Source organism: Varanus komodoensis, unplaced genomic scaffold (genome assembly GCF_004798865.1).
Source record: "Varanus komodoensis strain SLA01 unplaced genomic scaffold, ASM479886v1 scaffold55, whole genome shotgun sequence".
Classification (NCBI taxonomy): Eukaryota; Metazoa; Chordata; class Lepidosauria; order Squamata; family Varanidae; genus Varanus; species Varanus komodoensis.
In genome coordinates, this window is record NW_025336157.1 from 5,029,736 (window position 1) to 5,049,771 (window position 20,036).

The window sequence follows — 20,036 nt, forward strand, 5'->3', positions numbered from 1 at the left end:
AGCATCTTTCTCTTCACAAGTATGCACTTTCAGTTTCCCCCCTTTTTTTTAAGAAAGCAAGCCACCATGTTCTGGGAACGTACTTTGGTTTAATCAATTGAATTGCACCCGTGGCCTCTCCAAGAAAAAGTTTATCCAGAATAAAAATTTAACTAGTCACCTGTTCTCCCCACATACATGGACAAATTGAGAGAAGCAGAGGGGAAAAAAGATTCGTTTTTGTCGCTTCAGTATTAAATCTTTGCTGTTCTGGCAGCAGGACTCGTGTCTTTAAACAAAGTCCTACAGATATGCCCCCTCTGAATATTTGGGATTTTCCAGAGTCCCAGCTTCGACGGGCCATGGTGAGGGTTGACGGCAGTGGCATTCCAGAGGGCAGGTTCCCCATCTACTTGATCAAAACCAAGTCAATTGCAGCATGAGAAATTTCTGAGAACGCCTTGTTCAAAGCAAAGTCCAACTTTCCAGACTGAGCCGCCTGCCAACAGTTTTGAGGCAAAGCCAAATCAATCAGGGTTTTGGGAGGAGGGAGAATCCACCAGACCAAACATATGCAGGCTTACCCATCTCGAGCAAACATCGAATCCCCAAAAACAGAACAGCCATCAACCTACTAGTAGAACATTGTATCTGGAATTTGTTAGACTGCTGCTTCTTAACCCACTTTGGGAGCGAACATCAAAATGTGAGCCTGCCAGAGACATCAAGAAGAGATCGTTTTACCTACATGCTCCGCGATCCTCTTGTTCACTTCAATTTCTCCCCCTCCACTGCTCAGATGTTTTCCGCCAAGTCACAAAGGCATAGACACACGGGTTACTTGTAAGCAACTCTGCATATTCTCTTAAGGCTGCCGAGTTTAAAAAAGCATTGCCGACTTTATTTTGGTGGTGGGGATGCCTGTTAACCCAAGCTAACTTTCTAGACCTTGCAACTGCAAAGATAGGGTCTGAAAGATCTTGCTGAAGCCCCAAATGTCAAAGTGAACAGAAATCCTGCTAAGATACCCGTTTCAATGCCCTACTGAAGTTTCTCACAGCCAAGTATTAGGTTTACATAGATGCTGCTGCTTTTTCTCGCGGTTTGGACTGCGCCCTTTCTTGAGCAGGGCTGCAATTTAAACATTCACACAAACACACGCTGCCACAGCAGTTTCTGGGTTAATTAAACTTGACGCCTGCACAAGAGATGCTGTATTTGCATCCAGTCATTCCCAAGCCCGAGAAAGCAAATTCCAATGGCCTGAAAGAGGATTCCCACAGCGTATCCACACTGGGCACTGCCTCACTCCATACAATTATTTAACCAATTGGGAAATGCTAATTTCTCATGGTTTGTCCCAGGCTGGTTGGCCTCCAGATGCCTGGAGACTTCAATTCACACCAGCCCCATCCAGTACGGCCAACGGTCAGGAATGCTGGGGTGTGTAGTCCCGAGGAATTGAGAAACACTAGGGTGCAAGGAGGCAACTTTTGCATGGTGTCTAAACTGGGTATGATCCCAGCTGGTTTTGAGCAAAGAGCTGGGTTTCAGGAACACACAAACAAGCCCTGGTTTGCCATCCTGGCTCATCAAGGTCACCACAAACCCAGAGCCCTGGTTTGGATGGCAGGTGAGAGAGAGAACAAGGAGGTTTTATGATTGCACTAGCTCAGGACTGCCGCCAAATGGAAGTGGCACACCGTGTCATCTAGGTTTGGAAACTTACATCCTCTCACGTCAGACCAACACAGAAAACACAGGGGTTCCCCTCCCCAGAACCATGTCTCATCCCCTTCCCAGTTGCAAGGTAAGTCTTCTGGGGCATTAAAAGAACTGTGCATCTTATGTCAGGAAGGATGGCCCTGATTATCAGTGCTTGGGAGACGATAAAGCATTTTCACCTCCATTAAAGGAACAAAAACATAAAGGGGAGAAATGCTCCAAAAAGGCTGCAACTTCTTTACCTCCCTCGGTGATGGACCGAACACCTCCCCTTCCAGGATCTGTCTCATCATGACCTGAGGCGGGAACACTCCTGCTAGACAAAAAACAGAACCGGTCAAAAGGAATTCTTCAAACGGGAGACTTGCAGGTGGTGTTTCGGGGTCATCAAGTTCGCTGGATGACTTTGAACCAGTTACTCTTAGCTTAACATCTTCCTCAAAGCATTGCGAGAATAAAAATAGAAGGGAGACTATGTAAGTCAAAAGGAGGGTGTGTGTGTGTGTGTGTGTGTGTGTGTGTGTGTGTGTGTGTGTAAATATGTATATAAATGTGTGTGTGTGTATTAAATATACCTTAAACACACGGAGACGGAGACAGAGACAGAGGAAGGCAGTGAGTCTCCGGTCAAGAACAGCCCTCTCCCACCAGCCCCTTTGCCCAATTCGATGGAAGATGTCAGAAATCAAAGCCAGGACTTTCTGTACACAAAGTGAGGTTTTGGTCACAGGACAGCGGCCTCCCCTACCTTCTTGGAGCATGAAAGGCTGGGCCAAAGGGCTTATGGCCCAGAATTCATCCTTGTCCAGCTTCCGGAGCGCGTGCAGAGGGACTGTGTGTGAGTGGCCAAAATCCACGAAGAACACGACGGCAAGATTTTCCACCTTGTCCAAAACCCAGCACCTATTGGGGAGATCAGGCAGGCAGGGGAGCAGAAGGGAAGCTCAGCTTTTCACCCTCTGGCCCGTCCTTCTGTCCCTGACCAAGGACAGCCCCAGGGAGGCTCAGGAACAGCTCCTGATCATGCCCGGCCTCAGGTATCACTACTGCCCCCACATGCCCATTTGGCTATGAGTTCGGGGGTCAATGCTGATGGACCCACCCCTTTTCCTGGCCCTGCCCAAAGGATTCGTTGGTCTCCAGCTCTGACGCAGCTTCCCTCCGTTTTGAAAATGCCTCCCCTAAAGCTTAGCAACCAGCCGAAAGCCCTTCCGTGCAGGCAGGCCAGGAATGTCAGCCCTCTCTGCCACTGGACGGGGGTTTCAGTCAGCATTTGGCCCTCGAGGTGAAAGATGTCCTGCTGCACCTTCACAGACCAAAAGTGAGATGAGCGAGCTCATCCCTCCGCTTTTACCTGTTCCACGCGCTGCCTTCATCTCCCACAATGCACTCTGCCAGGCAGCGTGTCCCTCGCTGGATGTCCTGGCTTGCCAGAAAGGGCAACTCGGACTCTACTTCTGCCAAGGCGGCGAAAAGCTTCTGCATGTTTTGATGGCATTCCTATGTCGAAAAAGGTAAATAAAAAGCCGCCACTGCATTTCGGCTCCTCTCAAGTATTCACCCACAAAGCACCCACCCCAAGCCAAGCCAAAGTCAAGTCTCTAGCCCCCATGAAATTCTAACTCCGCTGCCAAGGAACTTTATTTCTGTCTGGGTCACTTACCGCCTCCCCCTTCCACTAAAAAGACAAAAAAAAAGCTGCTAAAAGTCAATTCTTCCCTTTCTTCAGCCCAAGAAATGCCTAAGCCAAGTGCATTCGAGCAAAACGAACGTCAGTCCATTGCCACGCAGTAGATCTTGTGGCCGTATCTTGCATTACCAGTAGGGGACACAAGTGCTTTCCTCTACCAAGGCATGCAAGGCCAAACACATGCAAAAAGAGGCAGGAACAGAGAAGATTAACGACCTGGTAGCCGGGCCAAGCGGCACACTTCTGTATCATAGCCAGAAGTGTGGCTTCTAGATCGAGAGAGGGATTACTACCACGCTATATTATTATTATTATTATTATTATTATTATTATTATTATTATTATTATAACATTTCTATGCCGCCCCTTGCCGAAACCTCGGGGCGGCTTACAACACGATAAAATACATTGAAATACAATAGCACATAATAAATTACCATTAAATACAAAAATACAAAAAATACATTGATTTACAAATATATGACTCTGGTGCACCCACAACTGGAGTCTTGTGCTCAGTTCTGGGCCCCTCGTTGCAGGAAGGATATGGCCAGGTTGGAGTCAGTGCAGCGCAGGGCCACAAGGTTGGTGGCCGGTTTGCAGGGGATGCCATATGAGGCGAGACTGAGGGAACTGGGTCTCTTCAGCCTGGAGAAGAGGAGACTCAGAGGGGATCTGTTGGCGACATACAGGCATGTGAGGGGGTGTCACACGGAGGTGGGTAGAGACCTGTTCTGCCCTGCAGAGGAAGGCAGGACGCGCTCCAACGGAGCAAAGCTCAGGGAGCCAAGGTTTCGTTTGGATGCCAGGAAGCACTTCCTGACAGTCAGGACCCCGAGGGTGTGGAATGGCTTCCCCGGGAGGTCGCTGAGGCCCCATCGGTGAGGGTCTTCAAGGACAGACTGGACATGCACATGGTGGGCATGTCATGAGAGGAGCTGGCCGGTGCCGGAGGTCAGACTAGATGGCCCGGGAGGCCCCTTCTGACTCGCTCTGTTTCTATCAAGGCAGACAATTCAACCAAGTTCTCCACCTGCACAGACCTCCGTGAGATGGATCGCCCAGAAGTACGGCGTCTGGGGAATCGAGTCCATCACCAGCAGCCCCGCTTTTCCGAGGACCTTCGTGATGCTCAACAGCCACGTCACGTTCTTGAAGCAATCCCTCAACATGTGTAGCAAGAAGGAACTCCTAGGATGGAAAGGGAACGTGGCAGAGCAGGCCACTGCCCAGACTCAGTGGCATCAAGCGCATGGTATTGTCATCGCCCTATTTCTAAATTTCCTAACAGCCACAGCTTCCTAGGCAGCTCACAATGGCAGGCAGGAGACAGTAAAAATGCCATCGGAATTAGAAAATAACCATCAAAGCACCATAAAATACAGGACAAAATTCAAAACCCTAAGGCAAAGCCAGAATTTTAAAAGCTACCATAGCTTAGACAAATTAAATCACAAGACCCATGAGGCAGGTGGCATAATGCCCCGATGTAAAATAAAATTAAATGAAGAGGACAATCTTAACATGGCACCAAGAAGATAGGAGAGCTGGCGACAGGCAGGCCTCTGCAGGGAGCCTGTTCCCAAACTGGAGGCTGCCTCCGAGAAGGCCCTTTTCCTGGTGGCCCCCAACCAGGCCTCCCTCCCGAGTGGCACTGAAAGCCAAGTCCCAGATCTTGACTGTCGGGAGGGAGGGAGACAAAATGAAGGAAACCAAGAGATTGGGCAGGGAGGGGCACTTAAAAAGCCATAAAGCCTTCCTTTCCCAAACCTGTTGCTCCCCGGAGGTTCGGGACTCCCTGAGCATGGGGTGTGCTGGGCAAGGCTGATAGCAGCTGGAGTCCCAGCCAGCAGGAATTACACCAAGTTGAGGAAGGCCGGCCTTGAGCAGGGGTGCAGAACAACTCAGGCCAAATCTGGCCATCTGTGGGTCAGGGAGTCCCACCCCCCTTTCCTGACACTGTTCACTGGGTCGTTTCCTGACTGCTGTGCGGCTCCCAAAAGGGCAAAGCACCCCCTCTGAAAGCTTAGCCAGGGGCAGCAAGAGCTTCAAGGTGAAAGACACTGCTATTTGGGAGTCCACCCACCACTGGGACGCAACCCCGAGTGCCTCTCCAAAGTGGAACCTGGCCCACGGCCTGAAAGAGCTTCGGCAACTCTGCTTAACGGCAACTCAGAGCCAACCGGGGCAGGCCCACCCTGAGGCGTTTCAGAGCAGAGCAGCCGGGTTCGGTGGGGCCACCTAGGCCAGCCTCCGGCTTTGCACAGATGGCTCAGAAGCGGCACTTGAACGTTACCGCTCCCCTCATCCTGCTGCTCCAGAAGGGCTTGCACAGAAAGCGGTTTGGCTGCCACCCAACAGGGGGGCTCCGAAAACCCACAGCGGCCGCATCGAGGTACAAGCTAGCCTTTTGGCTGCGCACAGGGACCATTTGCTCACACATGCAACACAAGGGAAGCCCGACTCCAACCTGCAGCGGCTCTCAGGCTGGCTCCAGGGCAGAGGGCTCGACTTCCAAGGCCTGCCCCTTAGGGGGCACTGCTGGGGGACATCCACGCGCCCTGGAGGGTATCCCAAGCGCTGCGTCGGCAAGAGCGCCCCCACTGGCTTCTCGGATCGCAGAATGGGGGTGACCCCAGGCCCCTGCTGGAATCAGCGACGGCTGCAAAGAGGGCCGGCCTCCACAGGGCACAACACGGGGGCAGGGACACGGATGTGCCCAAAGGAGCCTCTTCTCCCGCCACCTGCTGAGCCCGTTGCTCCATGTCTCTTCCCACGCAAAAAACGAAGCAGAGGAAAGGGTGAAGCTGCACCCACTGACCTCAGCTACCCCAGAGTGGGCCAATGCAGTCCCGGACCCCGGGAAAAGGTTTTTCGCTCCTCGGTTAAAATTCCCCCCTCTCTGCTTTTGCAGGCAGGGCTGCTGGGAGCTGTCCACCAAGTCTGGAAAGCGTCCGGCCGTTAAGATTTGGACGAATTAAAACACCAGCAGCTTTCGCTACAAGAATTACTAGGGGCAGTTCAGCCAACGCTAAGCAGAGCACACGATCCCAGCGCAGGCAGAGAAAGCCAAGCAGACTGCAAACGGCCCCGAAGCAAAGTTGATGCCCCATATTACACTCCAGGCAAGTGGCTGGAGAAGATACCCTAGAAGGAGATGAACAAAACTATAACAGATCCTGGGTTTTGTCCCACCTGCAAGTAGACAGGACAAAGATGGGACCTAAGTCAGGCTGGCGATGGTTGCTACCCTGCGGCTCTTCTCCCGGGGGAGGGAGGAATTGTGTATTTGCCCCATTCTTGCCCTCTGCCCTTCGTATCTCACTTACCGCATTTCCATGGGAACAGCGTAACGGACAGCATGTTTTATTGGCGAAGAGATCTGGCTGCCGCCTTTGGGAAGGGACTCTGGAAGAACACGGTACGGATATTTCAAGCCACCACCACTACCTGTTAGGGACTTAGGCGGCCACGTCCCGACAGAGTAAAGGCAACAAGGCCACCGAGGAAGAGGATGGTATTAGCAGTTTCCGCAGAACCCCAGCTTTGCAGCAGCTCACACAAACACACACACACACTCCCTCGGTGCCTAAATGTCCCTTCACCCCAAACAGGGGCACTTCAGTCTGGAGGCAAAGATGCGACCCTTTGTCCGTCTCGGAACATGAGAAGGCATCCCTGGCAGATCAGCCTCAACACCCCTCTGGCCCAGCGTCCGGTTTCCCACAGGGGCCTGAAGGCGCTTCTCAGGCAGGGGTGGAGAGCCTCAGCCTCGGGGGGGGGGGGGGGGGGGGGGCAGGATCTGGCCATTGGGGGCTTCCCTAACCCCTTTCCCCAACCCTAGATCATCTGCTGGTTTTCTGGATTTTGTGTGGGTTTTTCCCCCTTGCACAGGGACAGACATGCCTTTCCTAAGACTGGCACCAAAGGGGATTGGTGCTTGAAGGTGGCCTTTGCTGGGGGTTTGTGTATTTTAGCCCCACCTCCTCGTCTCTGGACCCATCCTCAACTAGAACGCAACCCGAGTCTCTCTGCAATGAAGCTAGACCTGTGCGCTGAAAAGTGTTCAGTTCCCCAGATTTAAATCCAGTCCAAGCCACGCCGAAATCTAAGAAATCGGGGCTCCTGAGCATGTGGGGATCCTTTTTCACATTCAAAGACTAGTAGAAACCTCCTTTCTCCCTTATCCTTCCAACGAGGAAGGCGGAAGATGAGAGGCTGTTGAGGGAAAGACTGTCGAGTCTCATTTGCCCACAGAAATTCCCAGATCTAATTCCTGGCTTATCCACCTGCCTCACACCTGGGGAGCCACTGTTGCCAGTTGGTGTCACCGATACTGGCTGAGATGGACCACATGCCTGGGCCCACCTGAGGTCACTTCCTATGTTTTTATTCCCCAAAAGACACCATGGCAGCATTAGCCGGCCCTGTTGCGCCCCTTCCGCCGCCTAGCCACCGTCTTCAAAATGACAGCAGCTCCACCAAGGAACTGAAATTTCAGGGCAGGGAAGGGGAAAATCAACCCCAACATGCAACTTACTGCAATTCCACCCCAACTCCTTGTAGGGGACAAGTTCCAAATCCTAAAAAGAGAACAGAGTTTGCAGCTGATGGGCGTTTGGAGCTAATGCGAGTACACAGATCTAGGGGAAGGTCGGCATAGTGGGGGAAGAGTCGGGGCACTGATTTTACCGGCATCTTGGTGACCGTCTTGGGGGGCTCCTGGGCTTTTCTGGCCTCTGAAATGGCCACAGAGATGCGCCGGCCGCTCACCAGGCTACCGTTCAGCTGCTGGATGGCTGACTGGACCATCTCCGCGCTGGCCAGCTCGACGAAACAGAAGCTGGGGGCAGGATAAGGCACACGATTCTCAGCTGTGCCAGGGCAGGCCTCATCCTGGTGCAACAAGCACGTCTCTAAAATGCACTATGGGACCCTCCCCAACCTGGGGGATTATGAGAGTTGCAGGCCAAAACTTGTGGAGAGCACCAGGTTGGGCAAAGCTGGGTTTTGTGGGCCAGGCTCACGGAGGCCCAGGTTCAAATGCACACTGACCAAAGGTGACTTGCACTTCTCTGTTAAGAAACGGCACACCGGCACACTTCAAAATGAACGGCGTCAAGGAGGCGGATTCTGAAGAGGTGAAAGAGAAAAACACGGTGCATGCTTACCTTTTAAACGCAGTCTGGCATTTCTTGACCGACTTCACATCAAAGTCCTTGAAGAGGTGACCCACCTCCTCCTAAGATGGAAACCAGGGGAAATTTATTATTTATTTAAAACATTTCTATGCCGCCCCCATCGCAACAAAGCCTCGGGGCGGCTCACCACAAAAACAAAAACATACAAAATTATACAAAAATTATACACTAAAAATATTAAAACCCGGTGCATCTCGGCTTATTTTTTTTTTTAATCCTACATAATAAATTAACACTTAAAATAAGTTTTAAATAAAAAGGTCAGCCTGGCACTGAAAAACAAGTGACGGCGGCGCCAGGCGGACCACTCTGAGGAGCGCATTCCATAGGTGGGGCACCATCACAGAGAAAGCCCTCCTCCGGGTACTCACCCTCCTAATGTCCTTCACGGAGGGCTCCTGGAGAAGGGCCTCTCCCGCTGATCTCGAGGGGCGGTCGGGCATATATGGACTTCACAACAGACCACCAACCCACACGACTCCCACGACCCCGCAAGTAACGTCACCTTAAGCCAAGGATGCTGGTTTATTTAAACCACAATGCGACCAAACAATGTCCTCGCCCTTGCGACGTTTCCGCTCCCACTTCACGCGAGTTGACAAAACAGGGTGTCAGACCTGTTTCCACACGAGAGCCAGCTTCAATTTCAGGTCTCTCGGGGGCCACATTCCCACGGTGGGTAGGGATGAGGGTAGTGTTATCATAGCAAACATGCTGGCATGCTGTAGACGCAAGCCAATTGTGCCCCAAGTTAAGCCTTTTGAGGGCGACACTGCCCAAAAGCTGAGAAACCGCCAAAGAATTAGCAGCCGGCGGTGGGGTCAGAAACTGTGCTAGACTCTGGAAACGCTGCGGTTTTCTACCAGGGTTCTCCACCTTCTGCGACGGGGTGTACACCAGCTTTTACACAAGTTTCACTTTTTGTATTTAATTTCAACACCGCCCCACGGCCAAGCGCTTGGGGTGATTTACAGATGATCAAAACAGGCCATAAAAACATAACCACATATTATAAAGCAGCTCTTAAAAGGCAGTTCAAATTAAGAGCAACTTGTTATAGTGTGTGTTTTTTTAACCACATCAGAAACTGTGTGGTTAACACCAATTCAGTAAGTTTAAATCATGCAAGTTAAAATCAGACTTAAGTAACTTTAGACTCCAGAACAGCTTGTTGAGGTGTAAGCACACTTGTGAGGCATTGTGAGGTTGGGGAAATAGAAATTCAGGTGGGGCTGGAATGGAGTACCATGGAAAGGGCAGGAAAGGGCAGGCCGACACACTGAACAGGAAAGCTTCATGCTGCAATTGTGCATTGCAGGTCCGATTTGTACACATGAAAGATGAACACCTTGATGGGAGAATTAATCCTCATTTCTTGAACTGCCGCTGCAGACTTGGGTCAGAATCTAGCTGCCGTTCTCAATGAAAGGAAATTTGGGGCAGGTTTTGAATACTGTTAAAATTAGACTGTCCTGGGAAGGTTTCTATCAACCAGCGTCCTCCAACTTCTCGGGACAGGTAGCTTTTCCAGCGTGCTTTATTTTAAGCCACTTTGATTTACAAAAGAGTCCATTTAGAGGATAATCCGAGCATGATTTATTTATTCGTTTCTGAATTTATGAGTCCTTTAAGGGCTCCCTAAGCAGCTAACATGAAAAACAGGCCAATTGTAAGAAAAGGGGGGAGGAGTACGGGAGAACCTGTTGGGTGAGTGAGCTTTTACAATCAGGTGTAAAAGCCGGGATTAAAAAAAAAAACTTTGGAAGAGGGAAAAGAAATTAGGAGGGTAGGCACTCGGAGGAGGGCTTTCTCTGCGGTGGCGCCCAATCTATGGAATGTGCTCCCCAGAGAGGTCCGCCTGGCGCCGTCGTTATTTGTTTTTCGGCGCCAGGCGAAGACCTTTTTATTTAAGAGTCATTTTAATTGTTAACAATATTTGCTTATTTATCTGGCCAGGGCGACTTCTTTTATATTGATATTTATTTTATTTTGCTAATTTTATATTGTTATTTTTGTATTTTATTGTATTTTATTTTGTGTTGTGAGCCGCCCCGAGGCTTCGGCAAGGGGCGGCATAGAAATGTTTTAATTAATTAATTAATTAATTGGGCCATTTTTGCCTGGTGCAAAAATGAAAGTAGTGATGCCACCAGGCAGACCTCTTAGGAAACCCAAAGGTGGCGGGGCAGGCACTGCAAAGGCCCTTCTTCTAACTGCCATCCCTTGTACTTCCTTAAAAGTAAACTCACATACTGGGAGGCTGATGGGTATCCAGCACACAGCAGAAGGAGCGGCCGAGGCAAACTTTGCCTCCCTGCCCTTCCCAAACTTCTGCACTTCTGCCAGATGGACATTTCAAGCCACTGAGCGGCCGCGCTTCACAGGTGGAGCCAACGGACTGGAGAGCCATCAGGGCAACTCATAACCTGGGCTCCTGTTTGTTCCCCACAGAACAGTCCCTTTAACCTGACTCGGAAGTCACTTTCTCAGCCTTTGAGAGCGGCCACTGCAGCTCCTTCCGTACCAGCCACCACGGATGCGGGGTGGGGGGACCGAGCTCAGATTCCCAGATTCCCACCTCCCACCGTGAGGAGTCGCAGTGATCCTGGGGCCTCTCAGAGAACGTCCTGGCTCCTCCGGACCATTCCATCATATGCAAAAGTGGGGCATCAAGGATCGCGAGCAAACATTTTCCTTGAAAAGCTCACAGGAGAGCAGCTTCATCGAAACCAGAATGACTGGAGTGATTTAGACGATGTTGTAACGGCCAAGTTGCTCTCACCCTGCTGCCTCTTCCGTGTAGGCAGAACATGTACTCGTTTTGAGAAACATTTAATTAATAAAGAATATACCAAATACCACCTCCTTGATATCCACGGGGAGATTTCCAATAAATACTTCTGTTTGTTTTTTTCTGAAGGGCCCTAGAAAGAGCAAACAAGGAAATGTTTTGGAAACTGAATGTTGCACTGACCAGTAATGATAAAAAAGGGGGAAATGCTACTGGATTTGACCAAAGGACTATCTAACCCAGCATTCTGTCTGCACAGTAGCCAACCCGCTGCCTGTGAAAAGCCCACTTGCAGGCACCCTCACACCCATGTTCCCCAGCAACTGGTCCACCCAGGCACACTTTTGCCTATAACCAGGTCACCCAGTTCTTAGCTCCATGGGATGACCTTAAAGTACCAGAATTAGGAGAAAAGAGAAACATTTCTGCTTTTTGAAAGGAAAAAAAAATATCCTGCAGCCACAGAGCAGGGAGGAGAATGAGCTGAAACTACGTCTCCAGTCCTGCTTTTTCTTTCTTTCACTCTTTTGTATATCCTCTTGGCCTTGAAGCGCACCGACTGGGCAACTCTGAGCCAGACACCAATTCCAATTTGAAAATATGCATATGAACCCCTTTGTATTTAGCTCTCCTGCAAGTGGGGAAATCCAGGTTGCCAGCTCTACATTTCCAGACTGGGATTGCTCACCTTTAACATTTCTATAATATCCAGGCACAATACATGCTGGGAATGGTGGTCCCCACTCAATTTAATGGGTGCAAGTGAAGAGGAGATTTAGTTCCGATTCTTTTTTTAAAATTTCATCAAAATTTCTTTGTAAACAAAAGCCTGGCACCTTTTACCTTATGTGGTGGAATTGTGATAAAGCAAAAAATTACCGGGTTAAAATACATAGATGGCTTGGAGAAATGTTGCAGAGACCTGTAATATTTAAACTAGGAATATTTTTGGTTGGCATTCTCCCCGACAATTTCAATAAATGAAGTATATATTTGACTTTGCATGTAATCACAGCGGCGAGGATTGTATGGACAATACGGGAGGAATGAAGAGCTACCGACTGAAGATTTGATTTTAAAGAAGATATTGGACTGTGTGGAAATGGACAGACTGACTTTATCTCTTAAGGAAAAAGAAGGTACATGTTACTATCAAACACGGGACTTTTTTACCGTTGGCTAGAGAAATAGAATTTCAATTAGGGCTGAAATATATAGTAATTGTAGAGAGAATAAGGTTTGTACTCAGTCTTTGGAATAACTATTTGTTTAGAGTGTAGAAAACAATAAAAATTTTGAAACCAAAAAAACATTTTCTAATTTCTTCATCCACAGAATTTTGGAGATTTTAAAAATTCTAATTTGAGAGACACCAACAGGCCCAGGGCTTTTGTACACTAACACAAAGACTCGCAGTGCCAACAAAATTCTGGATTACAACCGCTGCGCTCTGTTTATAGGCTGCTTTCCAATCTGGGGCTGCTGCCTGCCCGAAGGAGAAAAGATAACCTGGAGACAGGACACAGCTATAAATAACTGGACAATCGCTTTCTGACTTCTGACCCCAACGAGAGGAAAAATATTTGGCCATAATGGATTATGTTCTTTCAGGAGCTCTGCCGTTGCATTGTGTTAAAATCCTAGGCGAGGAGCTGGGAAAGACTGTTTTAGTTCTTATTTTCCCCTCCAACGGATGCCAAACCTGCAGGCACACGCCCCATGTGAATTTAGAGGGAATAGGAAAACACTGGCCAAGCCAATAGCCAGAAATTCTGTGGCAAGGGGATTCAATGTGGGTGGGGGGGGGGGGTTTACAGCCAAAAAACCAAAAGGGGAGGCAAGCGAAACCAGTGTGTGGGTGGAGAGATGAAACTGCAGAAAAAAAATCAGTATTATTGGCCCAGCTTATTTCAGCACAGCCAGAAAAGCAGGCCACTGTATACATCTCAAGCTCACCCAGGCCCACATTTTGTTTAATTCATGAGCGTAACTATATTTGGGAAGGTTTTAACAAGACGGAGGTTTCTTAGGAGTGGCCCCCACGCACTCCAAGCGCAGAAACGTCTCCTGCATCCAGCCAACACCACCACCTCTTCGCTGCCAGGGCAAAACTCTCCCAAGCATCTGACAGCACATGATAGGGCCATTCAGATGAGTTGTTTTCTCAGGTCATTATCTTTCACAGTAGGAGTTTTAAAAAATTGTGTACATTAAAGATCTGAAATTATTTGCCGTTGTTTCCACATCCTGCCATTTCCTCTCTTGCAAGAAGCCCACAGCAGTTGAAATGGCCCTCTTCCCCGTGCCGTCTTCATAACAACCCAGTGAGGTAGGCTCTTGCTCGACACTCAAACCACGATACTGCATCGGCTTCCAATGTAGTGTTTATTATGCTGCATTTTGGGGCTGCAATTCTTGCCAACTGCCCAGGGAGTTTTAGCTATTCAGAAGTATAAACCTGAAATTAATTAACAAAAAAATGGCAGCTTCAGGTAGAGAGAGTCCCTGCGCTTCAGCCATGAAGCTCCTTGAATGACTTTGGGCCGCTTGCAAGAGGAAGAAAAGCAGGGTATAAATGTGGGGGAAAGGAAGTGAGCCTGTAGGCCTCTTCGGTCGCTTGCAAAAGCGGGGTATAAATGTTATGCAGTAACAACAAAAATTAATCACAACAACAGTCCAAGGTGGGTGATTTGCAGTCCTCCAACAGCATTAAGGCAGCCCAGGAATGAAATATTAAGCAATATGTCAGAGATCTTGAATCTCGTTCAGCCTGAGGGCCACGTTCCTTTTCAGAGAAGCTGGAGGGCTGTAGTCCAAAGGGGGGGGGCAAGGAGCAAAAGGGGGGAGCCAGGAACACCAGCATGGTTTTGTTGATACCCCCACTGTCAATAATTAAGCCTCAAGGGAGGCACTTTTCAACCCTTCAGAATGCAAAATTAAGCCCATTAAGCACACAAAAAGTGTCAGAAGAGGAGGGTCAAGGAAAGAGGGCCACCCCCTGGACCCCAGAGAGTGGACTGGGCCCGTGTGTGTCCCCACACGATGCATCGTCGGCAGAGAACCCACACAAAATCCCACGCTGATTTCTTGGCCCGCCCAGGGCAGACACTTCTCAAGTGAAGCCGCAAAAACTCACCGGTAGCAGCCTTGGGTGGATTCGCATGTCTGAGCTTCTTCCAGGTTTGGGAATTATTCTTCTTGCTGCCGTGGCTGGACCTGAGAACCACATTCAGAGAACGCTCAAAACAGTACCACCTCGCAGATTATTTCGTAATAAACCAGGCTTTTCGAAGTGGGAAAGAGGTGGGCTGCCACTCTTAGAAGGACGCACACATCAGAGAAAAAGAAGCCCCCTTCTCTTCACACGAACTCAAAGGGCTGCCCGGTGGCATGCTCCCACCTCCTTTTCAGAAGCATCAAAATAATTAATAACCATTGCAACCCAGACTCGTTTTGTGTAGGCATCATTAGCCAGTGGAGCAGTAAGCCAAAAAATGCTCCATCCCCAGGGTTTGGAAGCACTGCCCTGTGAGGAGAGACTGGGAGAACTGGGCATGTTCAGCCTTGAGAAGAGAAGGCTGGGGGGGGGGGGACATGAGATCCCTCTAGAAGAACCTCAAAGGCTGTCACAAAGAGGAAGGTTGGGATCTCTTCTCGCTGATGCCAGAATGTAGGGCACGGAATAATCAATTCAAGTTGCAACAACCCAGATTCAGGCTGGGCATCAGGCTGGGCATCCTCACTGTCAGAGAAACACGACAGTGGGACCAGCTGCCTGGAGAGATGGGGGGCTCTCCCACAGTGGAGACATTCAAAGAGAAACCTGGGCGGCCCTCTGAGTGGGATGGTGTAACCTGGTGCCCTGCAATAGCAGGGGGTGGACCTGATGGCCTTCATGGCCCCTTCCAACTCTAGTATTCTATGATCCCATCCGCCCCAGTCAGGACAGCCAACAGCCAGGGAACTAGAGAGATCTGGTCCAAAACATCTGGAAGACACAAGGCTGCAGGTAGGCCGAACCCAGAGATAGCTTAGCATCTCTCCAGAAAGACAGGTTTAATTTTCGTGCTTTTGTCTCACCGTGGCAAAAGGCCCCACAGGGCCTCACACCCATGATCATGAAATAAAATCCACCACTGTGTAACTGTGCAGTCACACAAAGCCTCAGCCCCCCTCACGCTCAGCTCCAGATACTCACATCCTCGAGAGGTTCAGGGAGACAGCAATCTGAAAAGAAGAGCAGAAGTCAGCATAATAGTTTCACAGGATGCTGTATAAATAACTCAAAGAGGGAGGCTGAGCTGAGCGTCTTTACAGGCCCAGCGTCACCCAGCCAAGGCGCCTCCGTCCCCATCCAGTGCTTTTAACTGGCTGCCTGATATAGCAGAAACCCAGGACACGTATATTGTAGTTACGCTCACACTACTGTGAATCATCGCCTGTTATGTGCACAATAGCACTACGTCTACAAAAACCCGAATGTACGTATTTTAATTTAAAATACCTCATGGCTAAAAATGGCAATTTCCTTCAAGAGCTTCTCCTGTGCATTTACAACTTGGCTAACAGCTCGGCACAAGAGGCTGAGCTTTCGGCCTGCCTCGCATTCGGCATTCGAGGTGCCTTCCTCACGAAGCTTCATGATTGCCAACTTTTGATTTAAAGCGAGAGACATGCAATTAGGGGCCACTGCAGGGCTATCACAGTGCACTAATTGGCCTAATTTCAATCTTATTGAGTCTCAGGTCCCAGGGGGAGAGAGAGAAAACCGCCAGTCAATGGAGCGGGCAAAACACACACATATTCTATGCATATAGTTTATGGCACCCCAGAATAATTCCTGTGCAAAGATACCAGAGCCAGTTCAGTGTAGGGGTTAAAAGCACAGGATTGAGGCTCAGGCAATCCGGGTTCGAGTCCCCGCTCAGCCATGGAGCCAGCTAGGTGACCTTGGGCCAGTCACAGACTCTCAGCCCAACCTACCTCACAGGGCTGGTGTTGTGATGGTAAGATTGAGCGCAGCAGGAAAAGAATGATATAAGCCTCTTTAAGTTTTCTAAGAAGAAAGGTGGGATATAAATCTAATAAGCAAACATATAATACTGTAATAATAATGAACAACTTTGAGAAACACAATGTGAGACAGGGACATGAAATGAGTTACCCCTGCCGGAGAAACAGCACCCCAAAGATGTGGGTGCTCAACTCCAGGTCAAAAGCAGGAAGCGCAATACAGAAGTAAATCTAGATGTTGCGGATCGGTTATTTATTATTTATTATTAAAACATTCCACCCCACAGCAATAAAGCAAAAATAGCAATAAAGCAAGTAGCACTTCAGTCTAACAACTGCAGAGCATAATATCTGTGAAGCACGGTAAAGCACTAAAAAGTGCAATAAAATTAGGTATACCTGTAATCAGCCAGAAAATCATTGGTTGCTATTAGCCAAGATGGCCACCTGCGAAGAGCAGGCAAGGCCATGATCTCAATGCATGATATAGGCGAAGTTTTTCTGGGGTGGAAAGCAACGAACGAGGTCCTTGATTCATGCCACAAGGACACCTGGCATCTACCCACTCCAGAGTGGCAGGGGATGTCACAACGCACAATTGTTCCAGGTGAGCTTAATCTTGTCACCCTATTTTTCTGTACATAAACCCTAAGCCACCCAAAAGCACCTCCAAAATTGAATTAAAAACTATTCTGATCAGTGCAGTTGCCATCTTCAGACGTTTTGCAATTGCAACAGTTTTCTTAAGAGTGCAAACTTATGTTTAGACTGAAAAATGGCTGGCTGGGGAATGCTGAGAATTGCAGGGCTTTTCCCTGGGCTTGTAGCCATGGCTTGGGCTGTAAGTAGGATTTCGGCTTCTATTCCTCCCACATTTTTTATGAACAATTAACAGTTTGCAGTTCTGCCTTCAAGAGGCCGAAAAACTCCGCTACTTCTGTGCCACTAACTACGGGCCCATTTTATTTATTTCTCTCTCTCTCTCTCTCTCTCTCTCTCTCTCTCTCTCTCTCTCTCTCTAAACACACACAGGATGCCACCTTAAACTGAGGCTCTGCAACGAACTGAAGGCGCTACGAAAAACATGAATAATTCGGCCGCTCGGCAGGCCTTACTTCTGCGGAGTCAGAATCCGTCGGGCCCAAAGCAGGCGGCGATTCAACAGGAAGAGCTGCAGCTCCAAGCGTGAGCAACCAGTCGCTTTGCTGGGACATTCAACGGCTACAAAGCCTGCAAAAGCCCGCACGTGCTCCCGCACTCCGCATGCGCAGACCTTGCCTGTGAACGCCACGCCCTCCCTGGGCTGTGGGCGGGGCCTTTTAGGGCGCGAGGGGCGCTGCAACGCGCGTGCGCACTGTTAATCCGGAATGCCGCTCCTGCCCATGTGAAAGGGTTTATTTAGGGTCTTTTTTCTTTTGCATTGTTCTTCTGTCTTAATGTAGGGTTTTATTCTTTCTACCCTTCTACTGGTCACAACCCCAGAATGTGTTTAGACGCTCTATACATGCTGTAAATCGAGTAAATGAATAAATACCAATACAAATATATATTTCCTAAACATTGCTGCTGCGCCTTTTTTCTTCCTCTCTGCTAATTTTTCAATTTCATATTGCCGATGTTGTGCTGTGCATTTTTATATAATGTGGTGCGAGGGAGCGTTCAGTAATCCACATTAAGGGAACCCCATTCCATGCAAAAGCGTGTTTGTGTGAGAGACGCACATTTAATTCCAACTGCCCTTAAATATAATTAATCGGCATGCTAACTCTCCGGCCCACCAAAACGTCAAATTATGTTAAATTTTTTCCCGGTAATTTTTTTTCCTGGTGCAAGCAACGAGCCGTGCGCTTTCAAAAACTCACTTAACTGCTTTTTTGCTCCCTATTCCGCTCCCAATAAACGCATCGCGTTTAATTTCTGGGCTTTTGCAAATTCTCCGCCCATCCGACGCCGTGATTTTGCTGTGCCCGTTTCGTTCTTCTTGCAAGGTCGAAACCACGAGCGGAAGCCGCTAATGCTGCGCATTCAATTGGAGCATGTCTAGTGTCACCCCGAGGAACGCGCGCAAAGTGGGGTGGTTACTCCGGAGTCAATCTCATTGCGCGTTTACACGGATGCAGCCGCGAGGCGCGACGCTGCGTCTCCGCGCTCCTAATTCCGCGCCTAAGCTCGCAGCCCGATCCTGTGCACGGATATGCATCCCGTTTTTAAACAAGGCTGAATGCATTCCTACGAGAAGGCGCGCAGCCCGATCCTGCGACAAGTGGTGCCCAACTCGCTGCATTTACCAGAGAGCAGGAGTCCTGCTGAGTTCAAATGGGCTTACTCTGGAGTAACAGGCACAATCCTGCGCATCTTTATGTAGAAAAAAGGCCTACAACTCAAAGACCCTTTACATTTAACATAATGTGTGACTGCCAGAAATTCACCTGCTGCACTTTCCCACACACCCGGTCAAATTGTTGAGAAGCTCTACCTGTTGTATTTCTACCTGCCATTTGTAAAAAAAACTCACCAAACCTCTATGAAGAAAAAGAAGCAAAAACCTGCACAAGATATCAGTGATTAATGTTCACACAAACACATCATATAAATGTCTCATATTTCAACCCAATATCTGATTTCCCTCATGTGCCACTGAAAGAATCCCATGTATTCCTCTTGTGTGCCTGCACATGTGGGAAATCCTGCCTTTGCTTTCTCAAACCTTACTTCCTTTCCCTATTTACAGTTCATGCTGATGAACATTAAAAAATAAAGTGTATAACATTTTAATTAATAACACTAAATCTTGGAAGGAATTTACATTTATAACATGATAATTATGGTTATTTGTTTTCCTCTTCCCTCCCCACTGCATTTCCCTTGTATATCGTGACTCTGTAAATTGTGAACCTGGGAAAAAAACTTTCCTGTTCCAGATATTACATGTTAAACATCTCTGAAGAATGATATTAATTAAAAAGACACTCCAAAGAAAGGATGAAGAACATGCCTGCCAGATGAACACCTAGAAAGTCTGTTGGGCTACTCAACCATGATCACAGCAACACATACATGAAAAGACATGATATGCCCCCCACACTAGCGCCCCTCAGATGTTTGTACACTGCAACCCCTAGCATTCCTGACTCCTGGCCATACTGGCTAGGGATAATGGGAATCCAAGTTGGGAAGTCTGGTGCACAGAAATTTATACATGGATGCGTACAGAAAAACGTTAGTCGTTTATGGGTGGATTGCGGGGGTTGATCAATAGTTTCTAGAGTTTTTAATTCGGTCCGACCAGTTTTATGGTTAATTGTGTGCGAGCGCTTTGCTTTAAATACTGGAATGGTACAGATTTTCTCCCACTGGGAACCGCTCAGGACGCTTCGGCTACTGAAGCGCCATAGAAATGGAATATCCCATAAACATTCATTATGAATATTCATAGTAAACAAAGGAACGATCCTAAGCGGACTTATAGGGCTGTTTTCCTGTCTCCACTGACATAGGATCTCGCTCTACAAACGGCACTGTAGCCTTTGCCGGAGAATGGATAGCTGAATTTCCAAAAAGGGGGCCCCTTTTGGCAGAACGAGGGAGCATAAATAAAAATATCATCTGGATCGTCGGTAATAAGAACAGCAACTGG

At 48.6% G+C, this 20,036-nt stretch overlaps 1 protein-coding gene across 1 annotated transcript; it reads right to left on the bottom strand.

Annotated features, from left to right (window-relative positions):
* Positions 1-69: 69 nt before the first annotated feature.
* On the bottom strand, positions 70-15,720 carry TDRD10 (tudor domain containing 10). Its single transcript, XM_044448614.1, has 12 exons — positions 15,585-15,720; positions 14,523-14,602; positions 11,458-11,519; positions 8,566-8,636; positions 8,087-8,237; positions 7,935-7,977; positions 6,724-6,802; positions 4,438-4,585; positions 3,059-3,204; positions 2,453-2,607; positions 1,947-2,017; positions 70-691 (listed from the first exon to the last, which is right to left on the bottom strand). Coding segments are annotated over exons 1-12 (1,044 nt in total). The 5' UTR covers positions 15,587-15,720; the 3' UTR covers positions 70-655.
* Positions 15,721-20,036: the final 4,316 nt, after the last annotated feature.